Genomic DNA, 25,926 nt, shown 5'->3' with positions numbered 1-25,926 from the left:
TAAATGTATTTTAAGAGATTTAAGGGCTGTTAGAGATTGGAGTTGTGTGAATCTGTCCCCCCGACCAGACTGGCTTTGAACTCACGGTAGCCGAGCCTAGTCTTGACCTCATGAGAATCTCACTTCCAGCCCTTGAGTGTTGAGATTACACCCATCTTCATCTTTTCATCACAACACCCATCTTCATCTTTAAAAATAACTTGTGTTTTATTTATTTGTGTAGAAGGCAGGTAGGGTATGCATGCATGTTGTGCTTATATGGAGGTCGGGAGACAAGTGGGGTTGGGTCTGTCTACCATGTGGACCCTGGAAACTGAATCAGATAATCAGGCTTGGCAGAAAATGTCTTTACTCCTTGAGCCATATTGATCCCCACCTTTGTGTGTGTGTGTGGTGCTGGGGACCAAACTCAGACCTTTGTGTCTGTTATTTGAGCACTTTACCAACTTAGCTACATCCTTAGCTCAGATATGAGTTTTGAAAAGAAAATAGAAAATTCCGGAGGCATCATGTGGCTAGATTAGGTGATTTTTCATGGAAGACACAATGCCTGTTTTAGAGAGGTTGATGGACTTCCAACACAGACCTGTTTGGCTCTGGTGTCTGGTATTCTGAAGGCACTCTGATTTTAAGTGAGGTACTCTACTCTTGATGCTGGTTCCAGAGACCTCAGGATCTAAGGGAGAAGCCATAACCCATACTGCTGATGTAGTTAAGGAAGGTCAAAGTTGTGCCAACTTGTAACCATCAGTCTGTGTTTTTTGTAGCTTTTTGGGCATCAATTCCATATGTTCCATTTATTAAATGATTTCTTTGGTGATCATGTGAAGCCTGAATGTATTTCTCTGTATAATGTGTTGCCTCACCTTAGCTTAATTAAAATGCGTATGTGCAATAAAGTGATTTTTTTTTTTATTTTGAGAGAGAGAAATAGGGTCTCTCTTTGTGGTACTGGCTGTCCTGCAACTCACTATATAGACCAAGCTGGCATCAAACTTACAGACATCTGCCTGCTTCTGCCTGGGATTAAAGGTATGTTACTACCAGTCACGTGAACATTCTTTTAAAGGAACCAAGGAAAGTAAATGTAACCAATTCATATAACTGCAAACATATAACTAATTTGTTGGTGGATGCCACTGGGTGAATAAAACTTCTTCCAGAATCCAGCCAGTTCTCCCTTCTTTTCCCCTCTCTTCCCAGACGAGTCTCATTTGTCTGCCTCAGTTTGTGCCGTTAGACACACTCTGGAGTTGCCGTCTTCCTTCCTTCCCTCAGTCCTGAGTTTTCCTTCCATAGGAGGGACTCAGCTGATGTAAACTTGTTTCTCCTCCTTCATCCTCCTCATCCCTAGGGGAATGGGCTGAAGGCCGGAGTGTGTGAATGTAAGACATGGAGGTGGCTTTGTTCTGGGAACTTGCACTGAGCAACCTGAGCAACCTCCCAGATCTCCAGGGATAGCACTGATCCTCAGTATCCTGTCCCTCTGTGGAGTATCCTGTCTCCACTATTTACAGGGTTCCTAAGAGGCCCACTTTGTGAATAAACCCAAGAACCATCTCCAGCTCAGCTGTGAGTGGCAGGCAGGAAGGGTTCTGTTTGGTTAACCCTGACTTAACCTGTACCCTTTGTTGCAATACTCATCTGCTTCAAAGTCAAGTGCTATGCATCCACTCCCCTCAGAGACCTCTAAATGCTGCCCAGCCATTCACACCACAAATTGGCTTATTTCTTAATATGTTGAACATGAGGAATACTTTTATTTCATTTATAGGTATATTGTTATAAATTACTGGGCGTTTGAACGGTAAGTAATAAACATTCCATCCTAATATGACAATTTGATTCTACAATAAATATAAATACAAAATGCATAGTTCATTTCTTGTTAGTCTGTAACCCACAGACAGCCTCTCTAGTATATATTAGAGCTCAAATTTTCTTTGTAGTGCTATTTTTTTTAAATTTTATTTTTTATTGAAAAAAAAATTTCCACCACCTCCAGGTCTCCCACTTTCCTCCTCCTCCTCCCACTCCTCTCCCCCTCCCCCCACTCCTTTTCCCCTCCCTCTCCAGTCCGAAGAGCAGTCAGGGTTCCCTGCACTGTGGAAAGTCCAAGGTCCTCCCCCCTCTATCTAGGTCTAGGAAGGTGAACATCCAAACTGGTTAGGCTCCCACAAAGCCAGAAGCAGGATCAAAACCCAGTGCCATTGTCCTTGGCTTCTCATCAGCCCTTATTGTCCGCCGTGTTCAGAGAGTCCGGTTTTATCCCATGCTTTTTCAGTTCCAGTCCAGCTGGCCTTGGTGAGCTCCCAATAGATCAGTCCTTCTGTCTCAGTGGGTGGGTGCACCCCTCGCGGTCCTGACTTCCTTGCTCATGTTCTCCCTCCTTCTGCTCCTCATTGGGACCTTGGGAGCTCATTCCAGTGCTCCAGTGTGGGTCTCTGTCTCTATCTCCATCCATCACCAGATGAAGGTTCTATGGTGATATGCAAGATGCATGCAAATGGATGGAAATAGAAAACACTATCCTGAGTGAGGTGTCCCAGACCCAAAAAGATAAACATGGGATGTACTCACTCGTAATTGGTTTCTAGCCATAAATAAACGACATTGAGTCTATAATTTGTGATCCTAAAGAAGCTAAAAAAGAAGGTGAACCCAAAGAAAAACATATAGTTATCCTCCTGGATATGGGAAGTAGACAAGATTGCCGAGCAAAAAATTGGGATCTTGGGGGTGGGGTGGGATAGGGGTAAGGGGAGATGGGGAGAGAAAAGTGAGAAGGGGAGGATGGGGGGAACTTGGGGAATTGGGATGGTTGGGATAAAGGAAGGATAGATATGGGAGCAGGGAAGCATATATCTTAATTAAGGGAGCCATCTTAGGGTTGGCAAGAGACTTGAACCTAGAGGGGCTCCCAGGTGCCCATGGGGATGTCCCCAGTTAGTTCCTTGGGCAGCTGAGGATAGGGAACCTAAAATGGCCCTATCCTATAGCCATACTGATGAATATCTTGTAGTGCTATTTTTGAGAAATTTAAGAAATACTTCCGGAAGGAAGACTTTTCTCTAAGAAAAAAAATCAGTTTGGTATTCCCAATTCTGTCAAAGACACATACTAAACTTTATATATATAAATCCCCTCTTACCAAATTTCTTCTCATTCCTATTTTATTGATTTTGGAGGTTGACCTTCCAGTGGTAATAGTCTGGAGAGATGAATCATCGCACTAAACAACAGAGAGTAGATTATACCTGTTTATTCTCTCTTCATATTTTAAAGAGTAATGTATATGATATTTAAAAATTAATCTTTTAAGATTTTTCTAAAAGCTTTTCTGAGAGTTACCATCTTGTTCCTCTGTCAGAAGTCTTTGAGGTATCTTTTTACATATATGTAGAACAAAACATTCATGAGTTGAGAAAAAAATGTCCTGAAAATATGAACTCTGTATTAAACATACTTCTCTCAAAGTAGATCATTAGTCTTTTGAGGAGCTGGTTCTTCTTAAATGCACAGAAATTGATCCATAACACAATGATGCTGTAAATGTCTAGAGAATTGTAAAGATAGAACAATAAAAATGACTCCTAAGAAGTGCACACTCCTGATCCACATTTTTCTAATTCTTAGCCCATGTATAATGTAAACTGTAGTCTGCAAGTTCTCACAATTCCATTGATTTACACAGGGTTATTTAAATGTGAAGATCTCTACCCTCTTACCATCAAATCACCATCAGGAAAACATCTCTTAAATGGTTCCCACCTTGCACATTCTTTGATCCTGTGGCTTATTTTGAAGAGTTCTCAGAAAATGAACTACAGTGTACAGAAAAAAACAAGCATACAAATTCAAATGTGTCAGTGAGTGGCCGCCTCAGATTTCTTATTTTAGTTCTCTGATTCTTTTTTACATGCCAGCTGTGGGTTTCTCAAAGTCTGAGTTTTCATGATCTGTTTCTTTATTGTCGTTTTACAGTATTGCTTAGCTCTACCTACTATAACTCCAAGGAAGCGGGGGAGGAAAGATTGTAGAGGCCAGAGGGGATAGAGGACGCCAGGAGAACATGGCCTCCTGAATCAACCAATAAGGGCACAAATGACTCACAGGGACTAAAACAGCAAGCACAGGGCCTGCAAGAACAGGGTCTGTACCGGCTCCTCTGCATAGATGCTATAGTTGTTGGCTTGGTGTCTGTGAGGGACTGCTAATGGTGGGAGCGGTGCATCTCTGCACTTTTTGCCTGCTCTTGGCACTCTTCCTCAACAGTCTTCATTCTCTATTATTTTGAAACTAAGATTTGTGGTGTTCCCTCACCTCACCATGGACATTAGGAGTTTAGCAGTGCTTCCAAAGAGCTTCTCCCTACAGGAATATTTAAAGATCAAAACGTGTAACTTAAAATTCAGGTTTCCCAGGAAGAGAACAACCCCTCATGGAATCATATGTAGACATTGCCCATTAAGGGCCTAGTCTTCATTGAGAATGTGTTGGATTTTGAGAGTGGAGTCAAAGGACTTACACAAAGTATGTTGTAAATGAGAACTCATTAGTGTGCATTCTGACTTTGTTTTATTGTCCTTTCTTATTCTCCTTTAAAAATGTCATAGTATTCTTACATATGCATTTGCTTACATATAAACATGCACACATTATAGGCTGGGTGGTGAGTTGGGAGAACATACTTTTTAAAAATTCCATTATGAGATTAAGCCACCTGACTTAACATTATACATTCTAAGGCCATCAATTCTCCTGAAAATTTTGCAATTTCATTTTTTTCTTCAGAGCTGAATAATATTCCATTATATATATGTCCCAGATTTTCAGCATCAACTCACCTGTTCGTGGACATCTAAGTTAGTACCATTTCTTTGCTATAATGAGTGCAGTAACAATAAAAATGGGGATCCAAATATCTCTGTGGCAGGGTATGTAATTCTCTCGGTGTATGCACAGGAGTGAAATAGCTGGGGGATATGATAATTCTATTTTTAATTTTTTGAGGCAACTCCAAACCTACTTCCCTACTGACTGTACTAACTTTCACCCGCCCCCCCCAACCAGTGAAATGAAGGCTCTTCTTTCTTCACATCCTCTCCAACGTTTATTGTTAGCTTGTTTATTGATTGGTCATTTTATCTCCTTGGCATTAATTTCTGCAGTTCTTTGTGTCTGAGGTGTAGTTGGTAAAGATTTCCTCCCACCTGTGACCTGTGTGCTATGCTGGTTGTTCCTTTGCTGTGCACACAATTTTGAGTTTCCTGGAGCCCTACCAGTTGGTTCCCAGGCTGATTCCTATGCTAGGAAGGTTCTGTTTAGAAAGTTCTTGCTGACCTCATTGTTCTCAAGAACATTTTCAATGCTTTTATCTAGAAGTAGGATTTCAGATTTAAAATTGAGGTCTTTGATGCATTTTGAATCAACTCAATCTTTTATTTTGTCAATTCTATTTGATAGGCAGAGTAACAGAATGGCCAAGAGTACACAGGAGATCCAGCAGTGTGGTCCACATTAGCACCCTGCCCCTCACTGACTGTGTGGCTACGTAAAATGTCACCTTGTGAAATGATGATGATGATGATAATATGCCTGATCCCTAGAGCAATTGTGAAAATTAAAGAACCATCTCATGTTAAAAAATTCAGGATATTAAATAGTCAATAACACTTTCCAGTTACCCTATATTCTATATTTTTCTAAGTTATTTAGAGCAATTTTCTTGAATTTCCCGAGCTATTCTTACTGTATTATTATGTGCATATATATGCGTGTATTTTCTTTGAAACTAACAAGCTTTGCTTATTAAGTTTTTCTTAATTTTTTATAATCAATTAGCTACTCTTACCTGTCTCCTCTTTTATTAAACTTGTAGGCTAACTGGTATGTATTACTTCCAATAAAATATTTTTTAGTCTTCAGAATTTATCTTTGACATATGACATGAAGACAGAGACGTTGGTTCTGGGTATTTTAATATGGTTGCTCTTCTATTACAAAAAATAGGGAAGATAAGTGACGGTTTGCCGCTGGTTGTGCATCGATGGCACTTCTTGGTTCAAGTTCTAGCACTCAGTGTCTCAGCCTCTCCCAGATATTCCCTCCAGACATACTGCATTGCTGGAAACTGCTGTCAGCCAGGTAGATAGGAAATCCTGGGGTGTGACATAAATATGACCGTTTAGAAAGCAATCCCCATGGGAAGCTTTAGCTCTCATGTTTTCTATTTTTTAAGTCTGTCTGAAGAGCGAGTGTGAGACTGTGATCCCTAAACACATCATGGAACTTTGCATACGGCTTCAAATTCCAGCTGACAGCTGGGTACCCCAGGTCAAATCTCTTTGAATTGGAAGATTTTGGGTCCTTAATAACTGTACACAATAAAAGTATCTCATATTCATGTGAGACTCAGAGAGTGTCCAAGAAATGGGAGCCATGAACCATTAGTCTAGAAGCACCTCCCTCTTACACAAGGGCTCATCTCACCGACTTTCTGCTGTATCCCTTGTTTGAAGACAGAGCTCAGTCCTCTCTAGTGGTTCCCATACCCACTACTTTTCAAATACAATGTAACTTTCTATACCAGGTGTCTTTCCTTATACAGCATCTTATAAAATATTCTTAACATGCATCTCCTAGTACATTTTGCATCACAGGAAAGAATAAAATTCTTTCAATAATTCTCTTCTTCAACACAGAGGCAGAAGCCAGGTATTTATTGTATAGAAAGGTAGTCCTGTGTGTACAATAACTTAATTTTGTCTCACCAGCCTACCACGAATTTCATGTGATGTTTGGAAATTAAATCCTGGTAGAAAATTCTCTGATATTTCTGGTTTCTAATGCTATTAAAAATTTAATTTTTATTTTTTTAAATGAAGGCAAATTGAGAATTAGTAGTTTTTACTGTCTTATTTTAGATTCTGTATTCAAATTTGTGGAGTAATTCTTAGTCTCAATACAAAGAAGTTCAAATTATTCAATTTCTATAAATATCTTGAAGAGTAGCATAATTTCTTTATGACATTGCTTTCTTTTTTCTTTCAGCTGAATTTTATTATGTTCCTGAATACAGTTAGAGTTCTCGCTACCAAGATTTGGGAGACCAATGCAGTTGGGCACGACATGAGGAAACAGTACAGGTAATCTAGAGTCTCCATCAGAGGAAATGTTTTGTTTGCTGTTTAAAGAATCCACACGAGCTAGTCTGAAGTGTCTCTGGGGGGTCTACTCTATGACTGTGTGTTCTTGTTTCATTCACTTCTGTGACTTGTTGGAGAAATTATCTATAATTTAGATACAAATATTCCAAACCTTCCTACTGTGCATGGATTCTCTATGTATTTTTGTCTGTTATTAACAGGTTGTTAATTTTCTATAAATTATATGAATTTATATAAAAATCTCTTGTGATTATCTTAGACAACTGTCTGCATTTAAAAATGTCCTTATGAAAATAATCAAGTAGGTACATCTGTTGTATTGCATCTAGTCCTTTGGTGACTTGGTACCCACCAAATGCAAATTTTAAGAATGTTTCAAATGCACTGATTGGAGGAGTTCCTTTTCTTTGTCTTTCATGACAAATTGAGTGTTCATAATCACTATCAGTCCATTTTATGTGAGTGCTCATTCCTTCCAGTGGCCATTTTTTTTTTGTGATTCTGAGTAATAATGGCCTGTATCCAATTGAACTAACACATCTAGTAATCAGGTAGATATGGACTAGGTTTTACATCCCTTAAATAGGTATCAACTTCTACCCCAGTTTGCTATGAAGTGCTGTCTCAGACACAGGAAGGAAAAAACCATGTTCAGCACTTTGATTTTATTTCACAAATGTTCTCCAAGTTCTTTACTGATTCCTTCTCCTCTAACATGCAGCCTTTTCTGTCCAGCAGCAAAGATGGCAGGGATGTTTGAGACTGTCTTAGGATGCACAGTATGAACAAACCTGCAGCTTCCAATCCAACTATGTTCTGTGAGTTGCAGTGGTAGTATTGTGATATACATTGTGCCCAAGAATCTATAGATAAATGCCTATGCTGTACTAATTAATATAGCTTGTCCCATGTTATAGTCCATCAGTGAAGATATAGACCAAGAATTATGGCATAGTGAGGAGGGTATAAAAAACCTTTTATTCTTCTTTATAAAGTGAAAAGATGTGATGTCATTTGTAAGTGGTATGGATTTTTATTTCTCAATGCAGGATGCTTATTTATATTTTCAGCTCAGCACTCGGTTTCAGAAACCCCAGATTATTGAAACAATAATCTGAAACAATTTGTGTTTTTCTCTCAGTGTTAGTTAGTTCTAACTTGAGAGTATACTACTTAAATGTTTATGCCTTTGTTAATGTTCTATTGCTGTGAAGAGACACTGTGACCATGGCAATTCTTATAAAGGAAAACATTTAATTGGGGCTGGTTTACCGTTCAGAGGTTTAGTCAAAGGGGAAGCATGGTGGTATGCAGATATACATGGTGCTGGAAGTAACTGAGAGTTCTACATATGGATTCACGGTCAGCAGGAAGAGAAAGTGAGCCACTGGCCTTGGCTTGTGCTTTTGAAACCTCAAAGTCTACTCCCCATTGACATTCTTCCTATAACAAGGCCACACTTCCAATAATACTGCTCCCTAAAAGTCTATGAAGGCCATATTTGTTCAAACCACCTCATTTTACTTCCTGGCTCCTATAGGCTTGGTAGCCATATCACAATGCTAAAAGAATTCAGTCCAATTTCAAAAGTCCCCATAGTCTATCAGTCTCAACCCTCTTTAAAAGTCCAAAGTTTCTTTGGAGACTTATACAAGCTCTTATCTCTAATCCCTGTAAAATAAAAATGAAAAAGCAGATCACATACTTCCAACATTTAATGGCACAGGATATAAATTACCATTCCAAAATGGAGGAAAAGGAGCATAGTGAGAAAATACCAAGCAAGATCAAAAACCAATGGGGCAAACTCCAAACTCTATATCTCCACATCTGGTGTCAAAACACCCTTCAGATCTCCAACTCCTTTTAGCTTTGTTGACTGCAACACACTTCTTTCTCTTGGGCTGATTCTACTCTCTGTTACCAGCTCTTGTTGGCAGGTATCCCACAGTTCAGGTATCTCTAACATCTCGAGGTATCCAAGGCAATCCAGGCTTCACATTTACAGCTTCATGCAATGGCAGAACTCTTCCAGGAGTGGGGTTGGTGTTAGTTATACTGATGAGTTATATTGATTAAATTTTCCCTGGAACAAGGGTGCCCTCCTGACTAATTTATGAGACAGGATCAGAGAGGCTAAGTGGGGACTGCATGGATGCATATCCATGGAATAAGGAGGACATTAAGAGGCAGAAAACAACGTGACACCTGTAACTTAAAGCAGTTTTCTGTGCAGTGTCAGGCAAATCTTCCAAGAACCCCAGAATTCCATTGTGGGCATGTGTTTCCTAGTTCCAGAGACCTTCAGTGGGCTGAGGCCCGGGAGAGGCAGTCTCTCTGGACTAAGTGGGGTCTTAGTGAGGGAGATCTCACAGTGGGCCTCCAGAAATGTAGCCAGAATCATTCCAGCATAAGCACTCTGATGACCAGAGCCAGGATAGCTCCTGAAAGACTTTGATCCAAGATCCAGATGATATTCTCATTTTATACTCTAAAGAAAGCAAGTAAAATGCTGTAGTAGCATATGTGGCCATCAGTAGGTTGCTAAGGGAAATGACCTGCTGTTTTCAGCTACTCCTTCAGGTCATTCTGTTCCATAGCAAGTGAAGTTATACTTGGCAAATAGGCAGTACACACAGGTGCTTCAAGTAAATCACCAAATAAACCAATGTCCAGTAATTGGTCTTTTATACCTTATTCTAATTTACTTTAACAAGAAAGGCGAGTTGTCAGAACTTGGTAAGGATGTGTAAAAGAGTTCATGGAGGAGAACTCTTGAATGTTTTCTCTAACTGAATTTGTCATTCAATATGATGTTAAATATGCCATTAAATATGATGTTTGCTTAACATCAGAATAAAACCAATGCAGTATGACAGCAAAGCAGAGAGATTTAAAGGTGAATAATCACTTATGGTCTAATTTTTATGGGTATTTTCCTTTTTTGAACTTCTATCCTCAGCTGAAGTGGATAATCTTCTCTTACAAGAAGTGAGGCAGCTACAGGATGCTACAGTAGCACAGTGCAAAATAGCATGCAGTTTTGTTTGCTACACTTCCCTTTTGGAAGGAGGGAGAGAGGAAGGAAGGAAGGGAGAATCTGAGATCTTGTAGAAGTTTTTCTTGAAGTGAGGAAAGTATATGCAGAAATGCATATATAAAACTCTATTTGCATATTTGTCTTGAATTGTGAAGTTGTTAAGTGAAAAATTTATATTGGCAGCTTGTGTGTATTTGATTTAAATACTGGCTTTTTTTTTTCCTGTACACCGTAAAGTTTGTATATAAGTTGAGTGGTCAATTAAAGAGGAGAAACCTGAAAAAACTAATTGCCAATAAATAAATAAATGAATTTAGAATAAAAAAATTAAACTAAAATAAAAAAAAGTTACTTGCATAGACATAAAAATGTCACTTAAGGCCAGGAGGAACCAAGAAAGGCTTAGGATAGACAGGGTTGCTGAGCCTGTTTTCTTTTGTTTTAGTTAAATATGATTTGACAAATTGCTGAGCCTGTTTTCTTTTGTTTTAGTTAAATATGATTTGACAAATCATATTTTTTATGTATGAGTTTATCTAGTGAATGATACAGGCTAGATACTGTATGAACTGAGCATCTGTTTTCTAAATAGTGTAATCAGAGACTGTGCTTTGGTTTCCTGGCTGACCAGACCCAAATAATCACACAGAAACTATATTAATTACAATGCCTTTTGGCCCATGGTTCAAGTGTGTTCCTAGATAGCCCTTATAGCTTAAATTAACCTTTTTCTATTAGTCTATGTACTGACATGAGGCTTTGGCTTACTGGAAAATTCCATCTTCTTTCTCCTTTGGCAGCTACATGGCATCTCCTTGACTCCACCTACTCTCTCTATCTCTGTTCAAATTTCACGCTTGGCTTTATTCTGCTAAGCCATTGGCCAAACCAGCTTTATTCATCAACTAACAAAAGCAACACATATACAGAAAGACATCCCACTTCATCTCCCCTTTTCTGTCTAATTAAAAGGAAGGCTTTAGCTTTAACATAGTAAAAGTATATGTACAGAACACTTATTAAACAAGAATTATAGTTATAATATTAATCTATTTACATTTGACTAATTAAGGAAAATATTCTATCATCTAGTCTATCTTTGTGAATCTAAAGTTCTATATCTAATTTATCTTTTATCATAACTATGGAAAACTGTAATTATAACTAGTTAGTCTTCAACTCCATCAAAGGCCCCAGAATGATATAATATTACCTAAGTAATCAGGAAGTGCATTGTAAGTAACTTCCAAAGTTCTAGAAATGACAGAGACATCTTGCTGCTTGTACAGTCATCTAAAGTTCTTTTGTAATATTGGGGCATTTATCTTCATCCTATAGGCCCATAATATCTGACAGACTTTTTAGTGAAACACAAAATTTGAAGCTCTGTTCTGCCTTGTACTGGCAAAGTTTATCAGTTTCTTTCTTCTGTGTCCTGTAGAATGTCTACCAGTATCTTCTGTGAAGCAGGAACCCTGAAGGATCATTCCATCTTTTTTAAAGTTCAGCAGTCACTTTTCTGTGTGTTCTGCATGTTCAATTCATGCAACATACCATCAAGCAGTCCAGGCAAGAGAATTTTCTTGCCCAAATGGCTAACTTTGTCACATTGGAGGCAAATTCTATAATGAGCTTTTTCAATGACCCTCACCCTCTCTGAAGCAGACATGTCTCATTGTTGAGAAAAATCTAAGTTCTTAAAACATTTTAAATGCCAAATTTTGTAGATCTTTGAAAGGTTTGAAGAATACTAATCCATCTGAAATATATCTCGCACATCTAGAAAATCTAATATGACTACAGTTTGACTATTACAGGTGACTATTAATAAACAATTTTTAATTATACATTACATTTTAGATGTTTATATATAAACATAATACCTCAAACAAGGATAGAAATATTCATATAACAAAATTTACCTTCAATTTGTAGCAAAAATAAAGACTATACTAATATAAAGTATTCATTTCTATATCATATCCCCCATTTTTTCTTTAGAAAGACCTTGTCTGTGAGCATTAATCATTTATCAACTTTCTTTAAATGAAAAGAAACATTTAAAAACAATATTTGGGAATTTGAACACAGTTCTCTAGACTACTTCCTGCTGATTGGGGGTACTTTTTTTTTGTTTTTAAAGGAATGTCCTGTGTGGTTGGTCCATCTCAGCCAGCAGTCATGAAGCTGTCATAGATGTTGGACCACCTGGGTCATTGCTTCAGGAGGTCTTGTTTGATCAAACCATATTAGCCATTAAGGAATTCACAGCTTTCTATCCTCTTTGAAAACAAAAGCAAAACCTATTTTCCAAAGTAACATGTCCTTAGACTTAAATTTTGAGATCAAAATAACTTTAAAATATATATGTTTGCTTAGCTTATCAGCCCACAGAATGAAATGTCTCTTAGTAGTTAGCTCCTTCACAGTCAAAAAATTCAAGGAAAACACAATAAAACACTTAATCCAGACTCTTTGTGTATTTCTCATCTTGATTTTTTTCTCTGTTTCTTTTATCTTTATTTTTTAAGCTTTGGTTTTCTGAAACAGAGTTTTTCTGTCTGTCTTTGGCTGTCCTGGATCTCACTCTGTAGACCAGGCTGGCCTTGTACTCACATAAATCTACCTGCATCTGCCTTCTAAGCACTGGGATTAAAGGTGTGTGCCACCACACCCGACCACTCTATTTTTTTAAAGGACTTTCTCTATCCTTTTTCTTTTCTCTCCTAAGCCTATGTACATTTTAAAACACATTATAAACCATTTAGAGGTTATTTTCTTATCTATCTTTACTGTATGTATCAATCTTTTCCTGAGTACATGAGTCTTAAACCTGCTAAATGATATGGCTAGGATTCAAGTTGTGGCTTTGGTGGCTGGCTCCACCCCATTCCTTGGCTTCTTGAGAGTCTAACTTTATGGCAGAAGTACTAGCCAGAGCCATGTTTTTTTTTGCCATAACTCTGCAGAGTTTTTAGGTCCATGCTATCACCAAGAAACATGCCTCTGGCTGCTCATAAACACCATTTAAGCCTGTTTTTTTCTCAGGGCTTCTTAAAAGAGTTGTGAGGTTCCTGCCCCTAATGTTGAGTCAGGAAGTCTCTCTTAAAGGAGCGATGCCTCTGCTTGTTGCTGACAAACAGAGTCTACCAAAGAAAAGATGGTTATCAAGAAGCCGCAGTTACCAAAAAGCTAAGCTCGACTCTTCTTGTTTGTCTAGAATCCTTTTTTTAAAAAGCTTTCTCAAGCTCTATGGGGAAATTGTTATTTGCAAATGTTTGGGTGCCGTTATGTGAATGGAGACAGTGCTTTGGTTTCCTGACTGACTAGACCTGAATAATCACACAAAACTTTATTAATTACAACACTGTTTGGCTCATGACTCAGGTGTATTCCTAGCTAGCTCTTACATCTTTAATTAACCCATTTCTATTAATCTATGTGTCAGTACAAGGCTGTGGCTTGCCAGTAAGTTCCAGTGTCTTTCTCCTTTGGCAGCTACATGATGGCTCTTTGACTCCACCTCCTCTCTCTATATATACCTCTGTTTGAATTTCCTGCCTGGCTTTACTCTGCTTAGCCATTAGCCGAACCAACTTTATTCATCAACCCATAAAAGCAACACATATACAGAGAAGGGCAGCCCACATCAAAATAGGACACTATGTCTCCAAACCACTTGACTGCTTTGCATTTCTCTTGTAGCTGGAAGAATCACCGTTCTTCCTGCAAGCCAGAAGACTTATATCAGTTGTTACATGTATCATCTTTGTAGACAGCCAACTTACAAAGCTGTATAGTGTATATGATTGATCATATGGACACTAATAAACATCAGTGCCCCAGAGATGCTTGTGCTCAATCTGCTATGAATAGATAGATAATGACCTATGTGTACACTTGTGCTAGTCATATGCTCTGAAGGATAAATTCTAAAAGAGGATGTAATCATAGGTAATATATAAACATGAACACAGTTCAAACATTTTATTTAATTCTATAATTAATGAAGGGGACAATAAAACATTTCACCTGGTTCAAAAGAGAACATATAGTTAGGAAATGCATGCTGGAATGAATTTAGAAAGGGATGCAAACTGCAAAGCTTGTTAATGCCTACAGGGCTATGGTCAGAGACATCAATACTTTGCTGGATACAATTTGTGTTTCAGTGGCCAGGAATGACTTGCATTACTGTGGTAGACAGATTTCCTTGATGTCCCTGGGTTCTCTAGCCTTTGGTATCTTATATGTGTCACGTGCAATACCTGCTCTGTCACCTGGACCTGGAATAAGGACAAGATCTATGATGGCTTTGTTGTTCTCTCCCTTGATTAGGTTACATATATGACAAAGAGTGCTAATCAGTCTTATGATATGTTACACAGACTCTACCCTGCCTGGAAGAGCCTGTGTTTTGGAGATATAGGCAGCCGGTAGAATCCAATTGACTCTTGACCTAGAGCCAGAAGACAACCTTACAAATGAAATGGAAGTCTTTAGGAATATGAATAAATTTACAAGAGAACCCTAGGTCCAAATGTGAACCCAACCCTAGATGAAACCTTGAGTTCAGTTTTGAGAAGCTCTAGATCTATATTTCTATCACTGCATATCAACAGAAAGGAGTAAGTCTCATTTAAGGCAGGGACTTTGTGGTACTTTGTTATACAGCACACCGGAGATGAATTCAATTACTGTTTTTTTACAGATGATCCCTTATCCCTACAGAACTATAAAATAGTTTGGTCATAGACGAGAAGAGAGAACTCCAGGGACAGAACTAACAGGATAGCAAATGGATTTCATTGCCTAATGCAATTTTTCTCTCGTCTGCATTAAACTGAATGGTGACAAAACTTTTGCATTGTGACCATTTCATAAACTATCTCTCTGATTTAATGTTTTTTGAACCTAGTTTTTGGTTCCTAGCTACAAAAGTAGGAATAAGCAAAATTAGCTTGATTCTGAGAGCATTCTCCACGGGAATTTACACTGCATCTTAAAAACAGAATGTAATTTTTTTCCCAGAGAGATGTTAGACAAGAGTTTTAAGACTATACAACTGTAGTTAATGCAATTCCCGAATCTAACTAGTCTGTATAAAATGCCCTAGGTGTTTATAACTTCCTTTTAAAACTTACAGTCACAGGAGCTTGGGCTCACTACTCAGCATTTAGAAGGAGGACATGTATAGGCAGGTTCTGAGCGCTGAGAGTGTTAATCAGGTCCCAGATACTGACTGCTTATCAGCAATGCTCTCCTGAATGGAATGGGCTAATGTGGAATTATAAGATTGAAGAAACTGTAGGCAAAACAAGTGAGGACTCAGACCATGCGATGAAAAGTTCACAGTCTACAAGGAAAGCTGTGAGTGAGAGGCAGGTCGCTGATCAGCGCCAAAGGAACAGATGATTTGGACACTACTGAAACACTGAAGATGATGAGGGAGGAAGACAGCTCTAGACGTCTGAGCTGGTCACCTCCATGTGAACCCGTGGGAATTCCAGAAAGCCATCTATCCTGGATAGTGTGTTGGTGGGAATGATGACTGCCAAAAAAGCTTCAAACTATTAGAGACTTGTAAATCCTGCCCCCATTTCTGAGACCAGATAAACGAATCAGTATTCCATAGCTAGAAAACATCAAGCCGGGATTCTGAATCTAGGTCTCTTTAGTCTTAGACTAGTGAGATCTTGTCTCACCCACTCAGCTTGTTTCCATGTAGAAAAATAATAAATAAATAATGCAATGAGAGGAGAAATTGGTAAGGATGGAAGGAGAAGTTTTTCAAGATTCTTGGGTGTAAATGATTCACAAAGGGGGGAATTTGAGAAATGAGAAAGAAATAGGTTACATTTGGCAATTTCTTAGATCAAGAGTGCAAACAAAACAAAAGTTACCCCAAACTGGAAAATTGTGCCCTTGGCGTCCTGGTAATAGATGAATTGCTTGCTACAAACTTTGTGGTTTAATGTAGCATATTTTCCATTTCATTCTCTGTAGGTCAAGAGTCTCTGTGCCCCTCCTCTACTTGGCTGTTACACGGCTGCAACTGAAATGTCAATCAGGGTGGTGGCATTATGGGAAATCTGAACTGGGGAGAATATATCTGAGTGTGTGTGACCACTGGTGGTAGATCTGGGTGCTTTTCAGCTGATGTACTACTGTTTATTGTCACATGAGCCTCTCAGGAAAACAGCTCACCATGTGGCAGCTTGTCTTGCTACAGAAGACCAGGGAGATAGCAGTTAGAATCTTAGGCAGCACAGTCCTAGAAGAGGTATTTTTTCATTGTTGCCTTAATCTACTAGAAGAAATCCCCCAACCTGATCATACTCAGGGAAAAGATGACCAGAACGTAAGTATCAAGAGATGGGATCGGGGGGACCATTTTAGACTAACTCTGTACCGGACAGGGTTCTCTCAGGACAGAATCAATAGGCCTGACAAGATATGCACAGGTGTACAAATGATACAAACAGATTTACGACTTGATGGGCAGTTATAGAGAAGTGGATACATGAGCCAGCACTTGGTGAACTGGTTCCTGTGAGTCTGGGGACTGGGAAGTCTGTGGCAAGTCTTCAGTAAGAAGAGTTCCAGGATGCTGTTTAGAGTCCAAAGTTTTACAATCAAGGAAATGGTGTGACCCTCAGCCTAACAGGGATACCCAACAGCTTAACAGCCTACAGGTACAACTCCCAGATGCAAGGCTGCCGTGCCTGGAAGGCTGACGGCAGGGGAGTTGTGTTCCGGCTGCAGAAGAGGAGAAGCAAACAGACCTTTCCTCTGCCCTCTGGTTCTGTCAGAACTGTCTGTTCCCTTGGTGCAGTGACCTGCCCCTCACTCACAGTTTCCCCTGTAGCCTGTGGACTTTTTATCCACTGATCTGAGCCTTCCTTGCCCGCAGTTCCTTCAGTTTTATAATTCCACATTTGTACATTTCATTCAAGGCAGCATTGCTGGTAAGCAGCGGGTCTGTTGGAACCGACTGGTGCTCCAAACTTCACAGCCTGCCTGTACTTTTCCTCCTTCTGAATACTAAGCAGTGAGCCCCAGGTGCTTGGTGCTGGCTGCCCACACTCCACTGTTGTGGGAGGCTGCTTGTTTGTTTCCCAGCCGCCCTGCATCTCAGACATCAAATAATCACACAGAAACTGTATTAATTAATCACTGCATGGTCCATTAGCTCTAGCTTCTTATTGGCTAACACTTACATATTAATTTAACCCATCTCCATTAATCTGTGCATTACCATGAGGTTCTGGCCTACCAGCAAAGTTTTGGCATTTCTGTGTCCTGTGGCTCCATGGCTTCTCCCTAACTCCTCCTTCTTTTTCCCAGCACTCAGTTTAGTTTTCCCTTCCTACCTCTATTCCCTGCACAGGCCCAAGCCAGTTTCTTTATTAACAAATGGTACTCACAATATACAGAGGGGAATCCCACATCGCTCCACACTGAATGCAGACCTTTCATATTGAGTCCAGCCACACATGTAAACATCTCATTCACAGACAGAATGAAACAATGTGTTACCTGTCATCTGTGCATCCTCCACAGACACACCGAGACAATGCTTTACCTGTCATCTGTGCATCCTAGGTAAATTGACACCTAAAACTAAATATCACACCATTACATCAGAAAACTCAGGATTGCTTCAAATATACAGGCCAGGGCAGGGATGGCTCACACTTTTAGTTTTAGCCTTCTAGAGGCAAAAGAGACAGGGGCAGAGGCAGAGACATAGGCCAGATCCCTGTGAGTTCTAGGCCAGCCAAGGTTATGCAGTGAGACCCATTCTCAAAATAAAATAAAAGAAAAAATATTCAGCCAACAAACCAAAGAACCAGACAGAAATCAAGAGGGAAAAATAAGGAGGGAGGGAGACAGACAGAGAGAGAGACACACAGAGAGAACTAAATAGAACGACAGGTAGTTAGAAACAGAGTATTGACAGAACATTCAGACTAAGAGGAAGGACTGAGCACATATAACTCATAAGAATTGCAAAGTGTCTCTAAGAGTAGTTGATTTTAAAAAATTAACTAAAATTTAAAATTTCATATACATATGTACTTTATTTATATCATTCTTCCCTTCCTCTTCTTCCTATGCTCCTTTCACTCTATCTCAAATTCATAAGCTTTCCTTAATTATTATTGTCATTGATTATCATTAGATTTCTTAACTATTATTGCAATAAAAATTTATAAATATAACCTGCTGAATCAGTTTACTGGTGCTCATGTGCATAAGTTTTTAGGGCTGACCACTGGTATTGGGGATAACCAATCAGAGGGCTCATCCCAGGGGAAGACAGATTCTCTCTCAGCAGTCGTTAATTGCCTGAAGCTCTTCATCCAGGCATGGGGTCCCATGGGATTTCACCCATCCACGTTGGAATGTCAACCGGCATTGCAATTGTTCGGGTCTTATTTAGGCAGCCATATTGTTGAGATTTCACGTGTGTAGCCTTTTCTGTCATTCACAGATGGCGCCGTCTCACAGCAGACTTCCTGGTCTTTCATTCTTACAAAATGTTTTGCTCCCTCCTCCCTGACGTTCCCTGAACCTCAGGTGTAAGATGGAGGAAATGCTTCAGTCTCAAACACCAACGTTAAAGATGTCATAGTACAGCAACCAAGGTCATATAATGACTTCATGAAAACAGCAGCCTACCATCAAGAAGAATAGACGTGAAATTAGAGAGACCTAGGGGATACTGATCATAGGAAGTGAGAATCAACACCCAGACTTACTATAAAGGGACAAGAGGCAGCTCTGGGGAGATGGCTCTGAGAGGAGACCCTTGCTCTGCAAGCATGGGGCCCCCAGCACTTGTGTAAAAACGGGGCATGGATACACATACCTGTAACCACAGAATTAGGCAGATCCTGAGAGCTCACTGGCCAGACAACTTTTTTTTTAATGGTGAGCTTCAGGTCCAGTAGAGAGAAATAGAGGAAGACACCAAATGTCCTGCTTGCTTGCTCGTGCCAGGGCCTGAGCACCTGTATACTCATATGCATACATATCATAGATAACACACACACACACCACAAACACACATACACACATGCATACCACAACCATACACACATAACACAACCATACACATCACAAACAACACATACTCACCCCATAAGCACATACACAACAAAACGACACACGGCACACAGACATACACAGACCACACACACAAACACACACACACGCACACACACAGAGCAACCCACAAACAACAAAAGTAGAGGAAGGAGAATAAGGACACAGTGGCAGCTGAGGAATCTCTGACTCATTTCTGCAACAAGCTGCTTTCCCAAAGGCACCCGAGGTTGCTTCATAGAAAACCTTGTGTTTTTTTTTCCAGGAAACTGGCTAAGTCAACGCTGGTCCTGGTGCTGGTGTTCGGTGTGCATTACATCGTGTTCATCTGCCAGCCGCACTCCTTCTCCGGGCTCTGGTGGGAGATCCGCATGCACTGTGAGCTCTTCTTCAACTCCTTCCAGGTGACCAGCAGCGTCTGTGGTGTGGGATTAGTGTTTGCTAGTTCCCTTCACCTCTTTCTCTGCCCTTTGCTCTGGTTCGAGGCACCTGTCTTCTGAGGGCCCCGGAGAGGACACTATGTGTTTCCCTCCTAGGGATCAGGTTAATTCTCTGACCCCAGAGAGAACTGGTGTGGGGCTGTTTGGCACAGGAACAAGCCTGGGTAGCGAGATAACCAGGCACATTGCTGGAGAACACACATCACTGCAGGGCACAGTCCTCCTCCTCCTCCTCCTCCTCCTCCTCCTCCTCCTCCTCCTCCTCCTCCTCCTCCTCCTCCTCCTCCTCCTCCTCCTCCTCCTCTTCTTCTTCTTCTTCTTCTTCTTCTTCTTCTTCTTCTTCTTCTTCTTCTTCTTCTTCCCACTGTAAAGAGGAAGACTGCAACCACACCTCCTCCCTTCAACTTGAATCTACTGATGCATTTATACCAGAGGGAGCAACAGAGAGTTTGAGGCAGACATGAGTGATGGTGGCCTGAGAGTACGGATGAAAGCTGTCCTCCTGGAAGTGGTTATGACAGAATGAAAGGGAGTCATGTCGGTGTGTTTATCAAGTATGTTGGTGTGGACATCATGTAGGTGAATCACCATGAAGTCAAAGCTCTGCACCATGGACTTCAGGCGTAGCCTGAGAGTGCCCTGAGCTCTTGGTGTGGGAGCCAGTGGCTTACTAAATCAATACTTTCTAGAGATTTTTACCTGATGGTTAAAGCAGTGTAGGTCTGCAACAAGGTGGGTGACTCTTGGGGGAACTGAAGATAGCCCAAGGTGACCTGGGCTCTTAATTAGCAGCGTGCCAACTCTCCACAGGCATGACGTTCTAATAAGGCCGTAGCATCGGTAACCTGGTCAGGGAACTTCAGTTCCCAGCAGCCTGAACAACTGGAAAGTTTACATTTGATGTATTACTTACTTGTCAAGAATTTCCAAAGATTTCTTGTTGCACTCAACATTCAGGTGTCAAGTTCAAGTGTCATTTTCTGCCACACACAGCCTTGCATGGCCTGGAGGCTGCCAACACACACCAAATTTCCCACAGAACTCACGGGACCTGACTGTTGCTTCGCCAGCGTGCCTGGGGTGGAGGTGGAGGTGGAAGTGGGCGTGCAGGCACCACACTTTGCTCTCTTCTCCCTGAATGTCCCACTCCCCCATGTTCATCCAATTGACATCTTCTTGTCACTCTGACCACGTCTTGGCTGAGTTTCTCATCCAGTGCACCCACCCTATTGTTCCCGGTATCGTTGATTTTACCCAGAAGACCCCCACAGCCTTGTTTTCTCACTTGGCTGCTGGCTAATGTTTTCACATCCAGGTCTCGCACTTTCAGAACTGTTGTGTTTATATCTCACCCCTGTCATGCTGAGTCGCTCTTAGCCCAGTGGTTAAGCTCAATAGATACTTCAGAGTGAAAAAAGTGTTCTCTGTGCTTTAACATGTAATATTTAATGTTGGTAGCTGCTAGCATTTGAGAAATAGAAGCATATTTTACCAAGCAGGGGATGGGTTTCTGCGATCCTCAAGCAGTAAAGTAAATGAAACCACGTGATGGGAAACAGTTCTTTGTGAACCTTGGAGTATTTGGCTCAGGTGCTTGGTTTGGTTGAAAACCAAGGAAAGGTCACACAAACAAACACAATATAAACACAATATTTGGAAATATTAGGAGGAAATAATTTCTGTAATTTTCTGAAGATAACATCAAAAGCCAACTTTTCAGTTGGTGCATTTTGATACAAGATACTTGATACGAGTCCAGTCTCTGCTATGTGCTTCATGAATTGCCGGAGGACTCATCTAGCCTTTTTCTCTACAGGGTTTCTTTGTGTCTATCGTCTACTGTTACTGCAATGGAGAGGTAGGTCTGAAGATGAGCTCCAAATCAATTTTTGTTTTAATCCATTTTGTGTCTTTTTGACAGACCACAAGAATCTTAGTAACTTACACAGGGGAGATAATGGTCTGTTTCTCACAGATTTAAAGATGGGGTCATCTGTGTCAAGGAGGCCACATCTGACCAGGGCCTTCTTGTTACATCATCCCATGATAGAAGATAGAAGCAAGGGAACTCTAAGAGACCGATCTCAAAACCCTGAGATCTTTCCCAAAGAGGGAGATTCTTATTTTAGTTAATTCTAAATCAATTCTGGTTAATATTAAAACTTTTGATCCACATCAAGTTCTATAAAAAGTCAACTGCTTTCCTTGGGATGAATCTAAATGAAAATAAATTCAATTAAAACAGATAAGTTTTTCCCGACAAGTTGAGGATGACACTATCTCAACCCATTTGGAAGTCAGCAGAGAGAAGCAACTACACATCATGTGATCATGTGGATGATGCAGATGACCCCGGAGGGTTCAGCATTCCCTGCTGTTGCCTGGGTTGCTGCCTCCTTTTTCTCTCAGATTTCCAGTTTGCTCCAAGTCCCAGGACAATGACAGTTGCTGCTACAGTGGCTCACCAGATACTTCTGAGCACGTTGGTTCTGTGGGATATTGGTCTCCGCATAAGGCCCTTGAGTGGCAACTTACCATTGCACCATCCCGATTTACTGCTGTGTTATTTTTACCTTAATTTTCAGCAGGGCTAAGTGTGTCAGTGTCACCCCCCAACACACACACCCTAACCTCCAATGAAGAGATGAGTGTGTTGCGCACGCTTTTGCTTCCCCTGGGGTCTTTGCTTCCCCCGGTGTTCTCAGGAAAGAGTCAGTAGAAAGAACACCTTGACAGAAGGTGTGGAGGGCAGGCCCCATCTCCTCAGAGTGCAGTTACAGTGTCTGCTTGTCTATCTCTAGCCTTTTCTTTCCTCCCTCCTGTTGGCTCTTGCGGGTTGACAATATGGCAGTTTCCTTACAAGCATGGTACCTTCCTTGGCTTTCTTCTGCCTCGGGTGGTGTTGATTCAGTAGCTACAGAGAGCTGGGCAAAGAGCTGGTCTCTTCTCATTTAGGCAGAGCATTTTAAATGGAAATCTGGGAGCTGAGAGTCGTAAATGAAAAAGCACAGAACTAGGCATCGTTCAGGGCTCGGGGTGAGCTGGTTGTGCCCGCTAGGTTAAGGCTCCGTCCTCCTCCCACGGTAACAAGGCAGCAGAAGCCACAGCCTTTTAAGGGACTACCGGGCCCTAGGGAGGAATTCCCAGTGAGTGTCAGGACAGTGTGGGTACTTTTGGAAAGTGTTTGGAGGAAGAAGGCAGGGGACTTTTATGAGGTCTACTGGCTATGATGAACAGCAGGATTTCCCTGAAGCTTTACGGGTTTCTCAAACACTTTCAGGAAGGCTGAGGTTATCCCTGGGGTGTGCGAGACTTTATGCCTTTTCCACGCAGGGTTTAGATGGACTTGTAACATGAAAAGTCCTGTGCTCCCCGCTGCACAGACTCTTCAAACCCGGAATTCTTTTTTCCTGTTGATAAGGCAATTGCTTGTATCAGCAGCGCTTCGGTCTTATTTAAATACTAAAAGTAACATTGATTGAAAAGGTCTCTTTGAGGGTATGGAAGGCACAGATCTGCGGAGTCCCTGAACATAGAGGGACCTCAACCAGTGTTGTTTATTATTATTATTATTATTATTATTATTATTATTATTATTATTATTATTATCATCATCATCATCATCATCATCATCATCATCATCATCATCATCATCATCATCACTAAGATCCAAGTAAAGTTCATCATAACTCGGGCGTGGGGGCGTGGGACTCTTTTATGGTTTCTGACACGTGCGCATGTTTCTTGCGCTATAGGTGCAGGCTGAGATGAAGAAGATGTGGACTCGGTGGAACCTTTCCATCGACTGGAAAAGCACGCCACCTTGTGGTGGCCACAGGTACGGCTCAGTGCTCACCACTGTCACTCACAGCACGAGCAGCCAGTCACAGATGGGGGCAAGCACCCGACTGGTGCTCTTCTCTGGCAAACCCACCAAGAATGTCAGCAGACAGATCGAAAGCCATGTGACTCTGCCTGGCTATGTCTGGAGTAATTCCGACCAGGACTGTCAGCCGCACTCCACCCCCGAGGAGACTGAAGAAGGTCTTGGCAGGCAGGGAGACGATACTCCAGTAGGGGGGTCTTCCAGGCCGGTGGCGTTCATCTTAGACTCTGAAGGATGCAAAAGACAAACCGAGCGTTTCTGAGTCACCATTTGTGGCTCCAGTGATTTGGCGGATCTGGTGTAGGAGATAACCCAAGCTGGAAGACTGGAATTCTGGAATAACGCTTTGCTTAAACATTTTCACTTTCCACCAGTTGGCTACTAAAAGTATTCATGCATAAAAGGGTATTATTGTGATAGTTTATTAACTTATGTTGGTATTATTCCTCCTAAAATTAGTAGTTTCTCTGTGTTTATTATTATTTTACTTCTTTTGCATAGAAAAGGTTTCAAATGCTTGGCTCTGTCTTTCTCTCAGAAATATCACCCTGAATATGATAAGATCATTAAATTTTCATCACTTTCCTTTAAAGCAATCACTGATCTCTGTCTTTCTCATTTTAATGAACTTCCATGATTGCACTCATTTTGACTCATGATTTGCTTCATAGTGAAGCAATCAAGGAATGTACATTGGAAGACAGATTCTAAGACATGCTGGAAAATCAATTGACTGGGCATTAGTAAAGTGATACATTCCTGACAGTTATGATTGATTCTAGGCGTAAAGAAATCCACTCTGTTTTTCCTTTGGATATCCCCTGTGTGACGAGCCAAAATCTTCTCCTGCTCTTCTTTTTCGTAAGCCATGACAAGTCAAAGGTTTTCTCAGTCAGTGACCTTGTGTTTGAAAGCTGAGTCTGTGTGGGCTCGCGCATCCTGATGCTAACCCACGCTGCATCTTTGTCTGTTCTGTTGTCTGCTATGTGACAGAGGGTATGGGGGATAGATTAAAGGTTTGTTTTAAAGATACACCTTTGGTCGTTACAGTTTCCTTTCATTATTGCACAATCATTCTTGAGAAGCCACCAACAGGTTCTTTCCCCAAGTCTTCAGCTCCCAGCACATAGCTCCCATGTTTTGCCAAATTCGCAATTTCAGTTATGAAAACATTTACTGAGTGCATCCTACAGCACAGGTATTCTGCTAGGGTTTTTGCGAGCATTGGCTCACTGTAATTTTGGAGTAGGTTTTACCAATGCCAGTTTTTTTTTTTTTTTTTTTTTTTACAATGACTCACAAGGTGCATCGGCTTCTCCCAAGCTATTGAGTGAATGTGGTTTCAGATGTCATCTACCGACTCTAAGTGCCATGCACTTACAAGCGTTATCACACACACACATACACACACACACACATACACTATCGCACACACACAGAGACACCATTAACTAATGAAATAATTTAATGAATTCTTTTTGTGTAGAAAATACTCCAAGACTTTGTACTGCAATATATCCCAGTGTGTGAGTCATGCAGAAGACAAATCTATGCAAAAGGCAAATGAATAGTGTATTTTGAGCTACAAACAACACAGCTGAAGCTGCTATTTCTCAGACTATTGAATGGCTTTAACAGTACCCAGTGGTGTTATTATGGATTAGGTGCGCTATACTACATGTCTCCCTTCTTTCCTTCTTTGAGTGCTAGCGCGGAGTCACTTCCTTACAATCAGTGTGTAGAGATGTCACTGTGCTTACCTAATCCACATAGTTCAATTCTGCATTCTTACCTACCTGAGCTGCCCGCCTGTGAGGAGAGAGCCATCATGGGCCGAGTCACAGGTGGTTTATGCAGACTTTTATAACTTAGTCTCTTTTATAATTCAATCAATCCATTTTTAATTTCATTAAAAATGAAAAAAAACTTTTATAATTCAGTTGGTCAATTTAAAAATATAGGAACTTTCAGTCTATTTCAAAGAGATGTTATGATAGAAAAAAACATATTAAAAAAGAACTGTGTGACATAAATAATCTATAGAAATGCTTGGTTTATGTCATTCTTATCATAACTTTAAGCTACATTTTTTATCTTGGCTTCTTATAAATTGCCTTTGTGGTCACTGTAACAATAAGGAATTTTTGGAATGGATATCCTTAGAGAACATGAAAGATACTAACTTTCTAGCCTTCTCCAAATCCTAAAGCTAGACCACAGCTTCTTTATATAACAGGCATGACTAGAGGAAAACCCATTCTTATACTTCGATCTGCATCA

At 40.6% G+C, this 25,926-nt stretch overlaps 1 protein-coding gene across 1 annotated transcript in view; it reads left to right on the top strand.

Annotated features, from left to right (window-relative positions):
• The window catches only part of Pth2r (parathyroid hormone 2 receptor), a 77,912-nt gene extending 54,004 nt beyond the window's left edge, over positions 1-23,908 (top strand). The window contains exons 10-13 of the mRNA XM_057761304.1: positions 7,054-7,148; positions 19,586-19,724; positions 21,577-21,618; positions 23,516-23,908. Coding sequence (XP_057617287.1) covers positions 7,054-7,148; positions 19,586-19,724; positions 21,577-21,618; positions 23,516-23,908 — 669 coding nt within the window. The remainder of the gene's footprint in view (positions 1-7,053; positions 7,149-19,585; positions 19,725-21,576; positions 21,619-23,515) is intronic.
• Positions 23,909-25,926: the final 2,018 nt, after the last annotated feature.

Source organism: Chionomys nivalis, chromosome 2 (genome assembly GCF_950005125.1).
Source record: "Chionomys nivalis chromosome 2, mChiNiv1.1, whole genome shotgun sequence".
In the NCBI taxonomy this organism is placed as follows: Eukaryota; Metazoa; Chordata; class Mammalia; order Rodentia; family Cricetidae; genus Chionomys; species Chionomys nivalis.
The sequence above is the reverse complement of the archived record's forward strand: the minus strand, read 5'-3'. Positions and strand labels throughout refer to the sequence as shown.